This window comes from Epinephelus moara, chromosome 16 (assembly GCF_006386435.1).
Source record: "Epinephelus moara isolate mb chromosome 16, YSFRI_EMoa_1.0, whole genome shotgun sequence".
NCBI lineage: Eukaryota > Metazoa > Chordata > Actinopteri > Perciformes > Serranidae > Epinephelus > Epinephelus moara.
Window position 1 is genome coordinate 38,129,564 of NC_065521.1, and position 13,406 is coordinate 38,142,969.

The 13,406-nt window shown below is 41.4% G+C and overlaps 1 protein-coding gene across 1 annotated transcript; it reads left to right on the forward strand.

Moving 5' to 3' along the window:
• The first annotated feature begins 3,263 nt into the window (after window positions 1–3,263).
• LOC126403317 (transmembrane protein 198-like) lies at window positions 3,264–13,400 on the forward strand. Its single transcript, XM_050065907.1, has 5 exons — window positions 3,264–3,484; window positions 5,938–6,228; window positions 11,377–11,952; window positions 12,671–12,798; window positions 12,954–13,400. The coding sequence occupies exons 2-5, from the start codon at window positions 6,081–6,083 to the stop codon at window positions 13,101–13,103; spliced, it is 1,002 nt and encodes a 333-aa protein (XP_049921864.1). The 5' UTR covers window positions 3,264–3,484; window positions 5,938–6,080; the 3' UTR covers window positions 13,104–13,400.
• The last annotated feature ends 6 nt before the right edge of the window (window positions 13,401–13,406 follow it).

Below are 13,406 nucleotides of genomic sequence, written 5' to 3' on the forward strand. Positions count from 1 at the left end.
GACATCATTGTTAATCTTATTCACGTTGAGTTGATGTTGTGGTCTAACGTTACCACACAACTTTATCCAAAGGAGACACATGTAGTTTAGGAAAGGTTATAAAATACAAAAATACACGCCCAGCCTCTCAGGATACCTTGTGTCGGAGTTGCATGTACCCCACGCACACCGTTTGACCATTTTTAAACTTCAAATCTCTGAAAAAGCTCATAAAACCGAAAAAAACTGACTTTCTGTAATGCATTTCCTTTCATCCATGAGGCTTCCTCAGTTATCGAGTTATTTTAATACAAATGTAGAGTGCTAGTATGTGTAGCACACTATAGTCGTGACATATATTACATGACGTATGTTGCATGAGGTTAGTAACAATACTTTTTTTTTAAAGATTATTATTATTATTTTTTTTGTTTCTTTATTGATAGTGCAGCCAAAGAATGATAGGAAAGAAGTGGGAAGGGGGGATGAAATGCAGCAAAGGGCCACGGGTTGGACTCAAACCCCGACCACTGCGAAGGATTTAGCCTGTATGGGGCATACACTCTGCTAGGTGAGCTTTTTGGGCAGAGAAATTCTTTTTTCCTGAACCTTCCAACATTTTTTATTGCCTAAACACAAGGAAGTAAACCTACCACATGAAGTGTTTTGTTTATTGGTTTATTTAGGCACATTTTCTGTAAAAACTGATGAAAAGACACAATACGTGTGACAAGCATTAATTGACATGCACCACTGAACATCCAAAAGTGACTCCGAATCAAATAATTATTTGTCTTTTGTCATTAACTACTCATCATCATCAAAGTCAGTAGGACTTTATTCATCACCTGGGGATCAGAAATATCTGTACAAAAGTTCATGGTAATCATTGTAATAGCTGTTGAGATATTTCAGTCTGAACCAAAGCAATGGACTGACTGACCGACACACATTGCCATCCCTAGAGCCGCTAGCGTGGCTAAAAATAAATCAAATAACTTCTCCACCGTTCTTAACAAAGTACAGTTTTTCAGTTTCTACCTGATCTCTAAACTTTTAAAAAGCATGTCTCTCCTTTGATCTTCTGAAGCAGACAATATGACGACGTATCTGACTGATGAAAGGACTACGAGCTGGTACTGTCTTTATTACACTTCTCACAAGAGGAGCGTAATTCTTCCAGACAGCTCCATTTCAGCGGCTCTATCAACCTTATTGCAGCTCAGTGTCCCTGCAGTTATCACAATCTCTGCTGTCATTATTAATCTGCTCCTTCCCCCCGTGACATTTGCTGTTGTGTTTGTGCCATAATTCAACCCTCGACAGGATGTGAAGTCTTTCATGCGCGACTGAAAACACATGTATGAATCTGCTCATAAGCTTTTGAGTTTAAGGAGACTTAGGGACTGTTTGTTATTTATGAGGGGGGGCGGGTGGTGCAAAAAGGCAGAGGCATGTCAAATAATTTTTAAGCACTAGGGAGGGTGTTATGTTTTTTAGTTTGGCTTTGGGGAGGTGCATGCAATCTTAAATGGTTGTGTTTTGTGTTTCTTTTACTGCAGATTTTTAAAGAAAACATGCCTTCCAAATCGGCATGGTCATGGTTTTACAAAACATCTTTTTTTTCAGTGTTTGGACAAAATGCCAGAACACACAGAGAAAGCTACCTTTTCATATCCATGTTTGTGTGCAGAAGGCCTCAGTTCTGTCTCTCCCCAGCTCCGAGCATTGCCTCCATCCATCCACCAGATGTCCTCAGACTTTCCCACCTCTCCAAGTCACCTGACGCTCTTGTAATAGCTCAACTGTTTTCCAGTCTTCTCATCAGCCCTTCAGTATGTCTGCTCACTCCCTGCCAGATTGTCAATATTGCTTCCAACCACCTGAACCCGCAACCTTAACCCTGACATCTGCCTGTAAGCTTTTGTACTGTATCTGCACTTGTTTAATAAATCACTGACCTGTTCCTGTATGTCTGGATCGCTTCCTTGTTGCCTTGTTCTAAACTTCCTGACAGATATTGACTATTGTTGGTGCATTAGCTTAACTTGCACAGCAGTATTTTGTGCTGAAGAACTTTTTGCTGCTGTAGATGTTGAAAGTTGTGCTATTTCTGATTCCTTTAAATACAGCAGGGTAGTTTAATCTACAGCAAAGCATCATATTCTATAAGATCATCATATATTTGTAGCGGTGCAGGGAACAACTTGTATTGCCATTTTCAAAGGGGTCTCTTGAACTCTCACTTCAAGATATGAATGAATGAGTCCCCCCTTAACTTGTGAAGGCTTGTTCCCAGTAGCCTAAATGTTTTGTTCCTTACAGCCATTGTACTGCCGATCTGTATGTGGTTCTAAGGTAAAAAAAAAAAACCCTACGATTCTCAGTTTCAGGTGATTATAAACTAATAAAAACATGGTTATGATTATTGTATTCCATGTCTGCCAATAAATGCCCTAAAATACTAGGAGAAGAAGGAGTTTTCCCAACACATTAAGGAAGCACTCAGCTAATACTTCACTCTCACTGAAAGCCATTACAAAAAGCTGCCCCATGCTATGAAAATGTGCTCTGTCTAATGGGGGCCTCAGTTCATTAGAAACATTCAACATTATGAAATTTAGAGATACATTCAGTGGATGAAAAATGTATCCTGTAGTAAGTAAATAACTAAAGCTGTCAGACAAATGTAGTGGAGTAAAAAGTAAGTAAAAAGTACGTTTGCCTCCGAGACACGAAGTAGATGTATAAAGTTGCATAAACATCAAATGGAAATACTACTAACAGTACTTGAGTTAATTTACTTAGTAACATTCCACTGCTGGTTGACACGCAAAGATTTTATTAATGGATCAGATGCAGTGGAGCTGAGGCTGATGGGAAAAGCATTAGTTTTGCATGTATTTGGTCATAAATTCATGAAAACTGACACTCCCTTAGACAACGCTAAAACCCTGAGACATGAAGAATAGCTGTAGTTATTCCTCACAGACCCTGTACATTAATTTCCTAGTAAAGTCTGTCCAATAACGAGCGGATTAAATGAGATTCTTCAGGAAAGTCCCTGAAAAAAAGACATTTTAGGGGTCAGAAGAGGCTCCACTGTAATATCCCTTTACCTCTGGCCGACGTTAACCTTAATTAAAAGTGCCACATGGAGTGAAATAAAGCTCTGACGTGCTGATGCAGAGACAAAGTCGAGGCTCCAGTAGGATCACGGTTAGTTAGTGAGAGCTTGGACTTTCAGCTGGCTCGGCCTTGGACTTGGCAGCAGCCGCCTACTGTCGCTGGGAGCAGATGGTCCCCCTCTCAGAGTCAGGCGTCAGCTGCTCACATGTGCACAGGTCGGACGCTGAGTCTCGCCCACAGCTCACAGAGGGAACGACACAGTCACACAGACTCTGACAGCTCCCTGTTGGCTTTACAGGAATGTGACAAACTACCACAGAAGACTGCTTCTCTGTTGAAGCTCACACTTTCTCTGTGAAGATATGCCTTATTCCAGGTAGGCCACAGATATGTTATTTCTTCATGTCATGCTTTTATTTAAGAGAGATTTATCTTGTTTTTTATTACATATTTTGTTAGGAAATCCTTTGATCTTGTAGGTGATACTGTCACTTTATTGCACAAAGACATTACAGAAGTAATTTTTCATTAAGTGCAATTTCACAAAACCAAACCAATAAAAGAGGAATTATTTCAGGAGCTTTTCATCCTCTACAAAGCACTCAATAAGTTTTATTTTTCCTGTAACCAACAAGAAAGTGTAAGTGTTTTTGTGTTTCACACTCACCTTTACGAGAGGACACAGAGTGAAGATAAACAGACAGGAGGATCGCTCACCTGCTAAAGCTCCTCTAATTCCATTTGCTGACGGTGAGATCTGCCTCAACGGCTTACAAAGTCCTCACAGTATTAAACACTGGAGCTAGACAGACGTTACACCGTGAGCCAACACAGGACGAGTCTGTAAACGTGATTCACACCTTAAGTTGGTTTTAGTGTCCTTCAGATGAGAAATAAATAATTCATATTGAATTGTTGAAGTTTATAAGTGAGGCAAAGCTGTCACCAGTGGTTCAAAGTACTACTTTATGCTACTTTCCCACAACAGGTGAGAGGCAAAAATTGTACTTTTTACTTCATTACAGAAAAATGATAGTTCCTCTTTCGTTCTGTACTGTGGGTTAAGATGCTATAGAGCACTGCTGCCACATTAAGACCTTTTTAAGCCCCTTTATGGTTCTTTAGGGGTTCTCTACTGGTTCTTTTCCCGGAAAACTAAACTAAACTAAGTTGGAGAACCAATAAAGAACCTTTTAACCCTGTGTATTGTACTTTGAAGGTTCTCTACAGGTTTTTCAGTTAGTTTAGTTTAGTGTACTGGGGAAGCAATAAAAAAACTTTATTAAAATAGCCTACAAACTATGTATTTCCAGAGAAAAAGTTAAGTTAAAGCAGTGGCTATCAACTGTTTTGCCCCATGTGCATAGAAATATTCCAGGTTTGAATCATAATTTGTAAATGTTTACTACAGGATTCTGAAACTTTTAAGCCAACAGTTTGTACGAAATGATTAATAATCATATATATGTTATGTAAAAGTGTAATTTAGAAGCATGTTGACTTGTCCATGGTGTTATCTGGTATCATTTAAGGTCCCCCAGGCTAAAATGTAAAAAAATATAGTGTTATGTGGCACCTGTAATGTTTCTTTATAGCACTATTTGACGCTTCAGCCATGTCTCCTCGAAATTACATTTAAATACAACTGATTAGAAACAGCAAATATGTTTTAAGGAAAATGTAATGCTGAGCAAGTTATGTTTTGTATTAACATAATGAGGAAACATTGCAAAGTAACACATCTGGCAAGTCGCGAAAGTTGATACTGAATGAATCAGCAAAATGTTCACTGACAACATATTTCAGTTGTTCTCCTCCAAAACTGCAATACAGTATCCAGTCGTAGTGACTCCAGCATTACTATCTTTTTTTATTACTTTCTTTAGTAACATTCGGCCGTGATCTTTCCCTAAAATTAATTGAAGTGCTTTTGTTGCCTAAACTGAGACAGAAGTCTGGATGTGAGCCCAAAGTTCAAGATCCAAGATCCTGCATTTTGTACACCTGCCATCCTCCGTCCAGTGGTACATGAGTGGTTCATGAATGTAGTGTTTTGTTACCTGAAGGAAAGGTTGTCTCTGAACATAATACGGGCACCAATTATGTTGCCACAACAACGTAATTAAGAAAGCACTTACAAACGTAATTTCTAGGAGACAGGGTCAAGCACCTATACCTTTTAAAAGATGGGCACCATACAGCACCAAAATAAGTTCACCTATGATTAGAAGCCAAAGAGTACTGTTTAGCTGCATTTATATTTTGAGTAAGATTAATGATACAAAATATAATCAGCACTTAAATCAAGATATTATTGTAGGTTAAAAAGAGATCAGAGAGTATTTCTACACTGTAGTATTTCTAGTTTTACTTAAACAAAGGATCTGAATACTTCTCTCACCACTTACTTGTTTGTCAGCGGTTTGTTTTTGTCATATTGTTCAGTAAACGGAGTACCTAACCACATGCCGGGAACAATAAACCTGTATGACGGTGACCACGAGCCACAAGGTCATTTCCTCATCTGTATCCTGTTCCTAAACAAAAGAACCAGGAAAGAGAGACGTTGAACTCAGAGGGGATCCCCAGTTTCCTTCTCTGGTTCCTGAACAGGAAATTGGCACATGAGAAAGAGCCACATCCTCTCATGTCTACACTCAAATAACAACATGAATTCAAATCGAATAAAAGCAGTATTTTGAAGGATTACTTCCCAGGATGTTCATGAGGTGTGAAGACTGAGCTCTCAGGTCATCAGCCTGGGAAACAAACTGAGTGGATCTGACTTTATGTTGCCATGGAAACTGACATAACTTTTGCTTTTTGCAGGTGCACAACAGGAAACCATTTGGTTCAAGTTCTTCGTTTGAGAGCTTCCTCTTTTCCTGAACGCCACATGGAGGACGTTCCAGTTTCCCCCCGTCAATGAACAAAGACCACCTGCACGGCAACAGCAGTGATAATCCTCTAAGATGGCAGTCACTTCACTTTATGTTACCGAGGAGCCCGGCTTAGCTGAGGTGGACATATGTACGCTTGAGATTAATATCAAGTATGATGTCATCCCAACTGTTGTCTGCTCCGTCTGCCTTTCATTTGGCCTCATCTACACCTTTTTCGGTATGTATCACAACACCAGGACTAATATTACCTGTATACACATATTACAGCAGTGAGGACGGGTTACTTTAAGTTCAACACGTCCCTGCTGTTCACTGTTTTCATGTTTCTCTAAATGTTTTATTAGCTCACCTGATGGCTTAAACCGGCAGTGGCAGATGTCTGAAAGCTGTCAGGGTTTTAGGGTGGATAAGCACAAAGCTGGAGGAGGCAGATGGAGGCCTCTGTTTGAATTTGACACGGGCAGCATTAATGAGGTGCCACCTGTTGTAATGTGTGACATCACACTGCTTTTATAAAGTTAAACCTGATGAAAGCTCATGTTAGTTTCAGTGTATAGTCAACCCAATCACCAGGTGGTGGTTTCTGCAAACCACAATATGTTATTAGCAGATACATGAATACTTTCAACAATGCTATGGTTAAGGTGTAGTTCATTTTAGGCACAAAAACCACTTTCAGCACAAAGTCAGCTTATATACCACATTACTTTAGAAACGTTTATCAGGGGTGTAAATTTAGACAGTTCAGGTAGTGTGGTTGCACTGGGGCCCGTGGGGTGGAGGAGCTCGTAGAGAGAGCGGGCCCTTGGAAATGATTCAGATTGCCACCTTGGCCCCATACCTACTTCCAGCTCCCTTGCTCGAACCACTACCATCTTCGAACTCAGCATTCATTTTAATCTCAGTTGCACACCTGTTAGGTTTTGTGACTGCATCTTGCACGGTTGTGACTTTATCACAATGACAAAATCTGTCCACAGACAGACAGACTGACAGATGATATAAACACCAAACACAAAATACCCAAAACTGCTTCTGCGGTAGTTTCTTCAAATGGTGTCACCAGGACCACATTTTGCCATGATGACACAGACATGATGAAAACAGTGCCAGCTGGTGTGACATTGTTGAGGCAGGTAAATATTTATCAATAAATAAATAAATCCATCCAACCTACTTCAACCGCTTATCCGAAGTCGGGTCGTGTGGGCAGCAGGCTGAGCAGAGTACTCCAGACGTCCTTCTCCCCAGCAACGCCTTCCAGCTCCTCCTGGGGGACCTCAAGGTGTCCCCAGACCAGACAAGATATGTAATCCCTCCAGCATGTTCTGGGTCTGCCCCGGGGCCTCCTACCAGTTGGATGTGCCTGGAACACCTTTATCGGAGGGCACCCAGGGGGCATTCTGATCAGATACATGGCCCACCTCAACTGACCCCTTTCGACACAAAGAAGCAGTGGCTTTACTCCAATGTCCAAGCTCCTAACTCTATCTCTAAGGCTGAGCCCAACCACCCTTCTGGGAAGACTCATTTTGGCCGCTTGTATCCGTGACCTCATTCTTTTGGTCACTACCCAGAGCTCATGACCATAGGTGAGCATTGGGACGTAGATAAACCAGTAAATTGAGAGCTTTGCCTTCTGGCTCAGCTGTCTCTTCACCATGACAGTCCGGCACAGCGCTCGCATATTTGCTCTTTGGGGGGATTGAACTCCTTTGTGGTAGGAGCAGCCGCTTGGCTGATGAATTAGTCTGCTACAGATGCGGACCAACAGAGAGTCAAATGATGATGCAGTATTATAGATTAGGATAAAACTTGCTTGTTCCTTGAGGGGAAATTCACAAGCTACAAAGCGGTGTATAAAGTCATTAAAGTAAGGTCAAACTTTACCAGCTGCAAAATTAAAGTGATGAATAGATTAATGCTTCAATAATTAGAATCCAGTCTTTTTTTAGTTTTGCTTTAAGTAAAAAAAATTGAAAGCAAGACTTTTACTTGTAACAGAGTATTTCTACATTGTGGTATTACTATCTAAGTAACAGATCTGAGTGCATCTTTCAGCGCTGAGTTCTGACAGTGAAGTTGTTTTTCTGTGTAACAGCAGTTTGTAGAGCTGTATATTGGGTAATAATGCTGTGAGGAGGATTTACCCCAAAAAAGCAATATGAGGCAAAAGAGTTCAACAAAGCTTTATTTCTGTTTCTGTTTTCACTGAGAAAATATGTGGACACAAATCCAATAAATACAAACTGTGAGCCTGATTAGGAGGAGTGTGACCTGTGGACACGAAACATGTGACATTATGTAAACACACGCTGCCCTGAAGCCTGTGCTCCTGCAGCAACTCTCGCAGTGTTGCATAAGGAATTTTAAGACTGTAAATAATTAATCATTTGAAGAAAATCAGCAGTGTCAGTGGTGCAGGCGGACGGAGCATTGTCGGAGTTGTCTCAGCTCTGAGTTCTGATATTACTCACATTAAAAGTGTTAGTGACAGATGTTGGAGCTGGACATGAAAACTGTAACAAATTAACTTACAAAATGAATTTCAGCGATGTGTGACCCGTCAACATCAGCAGGGTCTTCCAAGCAGCTTTCAGTTAAAATTCTGTCAGAGTACTGTAGTGTTATGAAACTGCTTCTCAGTGTTGGAGCATTTACATTTAGGTCAGTGAGGACATTCAGAATCTATATGCTAATATCCAAACTAAAAGCAGGCTGTACTTCATCACATTTACAGTGTATTCAAGTTGCTCAATGGCTCAATTTTCACAATTTTTACAACTATAATTTGCAAAACTCCAAATGCTATATTCCAAATATTGGCCTCAAAGTCTCATAAACATCATAAAACTCATTATGGCTCAAATTAAAACTGCTATTATCAAATAATGTTATAAAACAGTAATTCTTTTTCATAAAATGAAGGTTTGCATGTTCATAACCTCAAAATTATTCAAATTGCAGTGAAAGAAAAATGTGCAATACATGCAGAGATCATGATTTTAAATGTTTTGGAGCAGTGGTTCCCAGCTGGTCCAGCCACGGGGTCCAGATTTCTCGTAAGTCATCGGTTCAAGGTCCACAGGGTTTAATAACTTAAGCATTGCATGCTTGCGTTTGGCCATGCAACTCGGTCTCAGTCTCGTCGAAGTCCGGTGCTTGGGCACCTCTGGCATCAGACACTATATATACTTTTTTAATTATTAATTCAGTTTTTTCACTCTTGTTGTCAATTACACACAGGCATGCACAAACAGGACCTATACATGCACTAAGTGGAGAGATGTCAGAGTGAGGGAGCGGTTGGGGCAAAGGCACCTTGGGAGTGCCCAGGAGGTGAACTGACACTTCTCCAGCTACCAGTCCACGCGGGGACTTGAACAGGCGACCCTCCAGTTCCCAACCCAAGTCCCTATGGACTGAGCTACTGCTTGTGTGTTTGGCCTTGTCGTCAAGCTAGTGTGCGGTTGTAGAAGTCCGTTATTCACTCACTGTACAGCAGGAACGGCACTTCAGAATAAATGCTTTGATTTGGAAATTTGCTGTACTTCAAAATAAAGTGTTTATTACAAACTTGAAACATTTGCACGTCACTTGCGGATCATTTAGAATGGACTCACGACCCACTTTTGGACTGCGACCCACCAGTTGGGAACCGCTGATCATTTTATTTAGTGAATGTGCTGTATTACTGTAATATGAATGATGTAGTCTAGCGTCTAAATGACGACTGTGATTGTTCTTGACTCAATAAGTTTACTTTTTTCAGCATCCATCACAAAGTTTGTTTCAGTTCAAGACCCCAAACCTTAGATATTTCTATCACTTAACTTATAAATTTTGATTAAAACACAATAAACTACAATAATGCTGTAATGGAATGCTTACAAACAGTGAGTCAGTGGTCTGTACACTTTGTAGTAAGTATAAAAACTTGTGCTAACATAACGTGGCTTTATTTTGAGGGCAGAGAACATTATTGTGTTCTGCACTTTGTGTGTGAAGACAGTATTTTGTGTTTAAAAGCAAGAAACAGCAAGTCAGTTTGGCTCTTTGCATTTAGAGTTTTCCATGTTGAAACTTTGATTTAAAGCAATCATAAAATACTTTAATATAGGGATGGAAGGTTTGACTCTTTTTACTGACTCCAGTTTGTATGAGTCACTCACTAAAGGAAGTCATATTTTAATTGACTTAAGTCACCAGGTCAGTAACCCAGAGCTTGGTGAATCCACCAGCAGCCCCAGCACCCACAGAGCAGGCGCATCAGAGCCAGCTGGGCCATCTAAGTTACAGTTTGGCCCTCTGTCAATTTGAATGGGGATAACGTAATTTAATTGTGCAGCTCTTCTAGACTCTCCAAATGTTGCCGTACCAAATAGATCAAATTCTGATGATGTCATTTTGAGACGGTCATGATGCTCAAAAAATGTATCCACCATGTTTCAGCTGCTCCATTTCCTGTTACTGTGTGTGAGAAAAATGTTTTTGGACCCCTGTTGCACCAGGAAGTTGTAATTACACGGTTTGACCACTATGTCTAATTGGCCTCAGACCTTGGTGCTGTTCCTGGGGGCTCGCTCAGAAGCACTCGACCGGTTTCAGGGCTTCTCAACTTGAGCTGACAGCTGAGTATGAAGTGATATCAGTGAGTGATTTGTGCAGCCTGAGTCAGACCTTTGAAACAAGCACCAAAGTGATTACTTTTCTCACAGGGCTTGGTTAATACAGTACTTAACTTGATGCATTTCCACAAATCCAGTCAATATAAGAGTCACAAAAAAGTTTGAGTGACAGGGCCCCCCCTGACATGCAAAATGTCACTCAAATTAATACGTACCAACCAGGAAAAAGAGTCAAAATGACCTAAAGAAAGATGAAACAACTGAACAGTGACACAAAAAGACTACTAAGAGATGCAAACCAGCTGCAAAGAGACACAAAGAGACTCGCGATGACTATGAAAAGGGGCAAAACAACCACAAAAAGGCACAAAATGACTACAACGAGATACAAGGCAACTACAAATAATTCTAAATGACTACAGAAAGACTCAAAATGACCACATATAGTGTTGAAATGACCACAAAGAGACTCAAAACTACAGAGAGATGCGTAATGGCTACAAAGAGATGCAAGACAACAACAAAAAGAGGCTAAACAAAGTCGATGTGTTTTCCTCCTTTGTAGAAGAGGTGTGTGGGGCTTTCTTCATGTCTGTTGAGGGGCCCACTGTCTCATAATCTGCCCATGCTCACACATTACTACTGTAACACACCATGGACCTTTGTACATATGGATGACTATATGGTACCATATGTTTTACAATCCTATCTAACTTTATTTTCATTGCTCTTTTCAGGATACCGCTGCTTCAAGATGGTCATGTTCTTCTCTGGCTTCATGTTTGGCTCAGCAGCCGTTCTCCTGCTGTACCACAAAGAGCCCCTGTTGGACGCCCAGCTGGGGTCAGAGACAAAGGCAGGGATCGGCTTGGGCGTGGGGGTGCTCTGCGGGCTGATGACCATGCTGGTGTCCACAATAGGACTCCTGCTCAGCGGCCTGCAGCTGGGGAGCCTGCTCTCCCTCGCCATCCTGCTGGTCATCGGACAGTTTCACAGCCTCACTCCAGTGTGGTTGCCTCTCTGTGTCGTACTGGCCGCCAGCATCGTCACCGGGCTCTTCACGCTTCAGTGGCAGAAACTGTTCACCATTGTCTACACATCTGTGTTTGGAGCCACCACTGTGATGCTGTGTGTGGATTACCTGGTGGGGACGTTTAGGCTGCCGGAGCAGGTGTATGATATGTTCTGTCAAGGTGTCCCACGTCCACTCTGTTGGTTTAACTGGGCGATCACTGGGATATGGCCTGTTCTGGGTCTGATAGGTGTGTTGGTGCAATGGAGGTTTACTGCCAAAGGAGTATCACACACAGAAGGTGAGTTTAATTCAATCTGCACTAACAGATGCGTTCAATTTTATGTTAAAGGGCCAGTTCAGCCTGAAATCATTAGATTAGAGTAAAATGTCATAATGCAAATAAAGTGCACTAACAATACATTTACAGAAAATCTCATTAAAGGTTTTGCAGAGAAACATTTTGCACATTATTTCTAAATTATTACGATCAGACACCTTCAATTAGGTGAAAAATGGTCACATGAGGGGCACCTACTAGCTCACCTGGTAACTCAGGCACACCATGTACAAAGGCTGTGTCCGTGTCGCAGTGACCAGGGTCCAATTTCGACCCACGGCCCTTTGCTGCATGTCATTCCCCTCTCATTCTCCCCTCACACTATAGCTGTCCCATCAAATAGAGGCAATAAGCCCCAAAAAATGTCTTTAAAACGGTCAAATGACCGGCAGCAACAGCTGGCAAACATGATTTCTGGAAAGGGACATTGCTGTTGAGTTTTACAAACATATTGTTTTGGTGCTTTGGGCACCACAAGCGAGCAAGTGACGTATAGTTGCAGTATACTGGAGAGAAGGCAGACATCTCTACGGCCAATATCTCTAACACACTGTAACTCACACCAAAACAATCTAGATTGATAGACAACATTACAAGTAAGAGGAATTAACTGTCACTTTAAATTTGAGCTCAAAACCACCATTAACTTTATTTTTTCTCCCCTTTCAATGCTTCCCAGCTGCGCACAAAAAACACAACAAACATGCTAAGAAGCACAGATACAGAGAGTCAAGAAGAAGACCTCCACCACCCCGTCGGCGCAGGCCTCCAACGCTGAAACGTTACGCTGGAGACGTCCTGGCACCGGTCAGTGGCTGAGATTCAAATGAATCATTCAGAGAGGAGTGCAGCCATGACAATCAGTGTTCTCAGTTCCCTCTGATTGCCTGACAAATAGCCTCATCACATAAAATGACAGTGGACGATCAGTGCAATAACAGTGTCTCCTCCTCCTGTTTCAGAGTTACCTCCAGAGCCTTCAGGAGCGCCAGATGGGAACAGGCTCCTCCGCCAGCAGCATCAGCACCATTACACACACTCTGATAGACTTTGACTTTGAGACGGGCTCCATGGTGCCTCTGACTGCTGCCTCGCCTGTTTTTACGGTCTGAAGGAGCAAATATCTGTATTATCATACACTGATAACTGAACATTCCTCTGAGATGTTCACTTACATGGAGACATTTCAACCAGCTTCACCAGATAATCATCAACATGCACACGGTGTGACTTGAGATGCTCGGAGAACATCCCCCGAATTACAGCAATACAACATGCAGAGTCATCAGACTCATGATCATCAGCAGTTTATCTCACAGACACTTTGTGTTGTGTTGTGTCGAGCTGTTTTCTTTCACAAGATGACATAATAATCTTTTGTTCTCCAATTACAATGTACCACGTGTCTACATTAG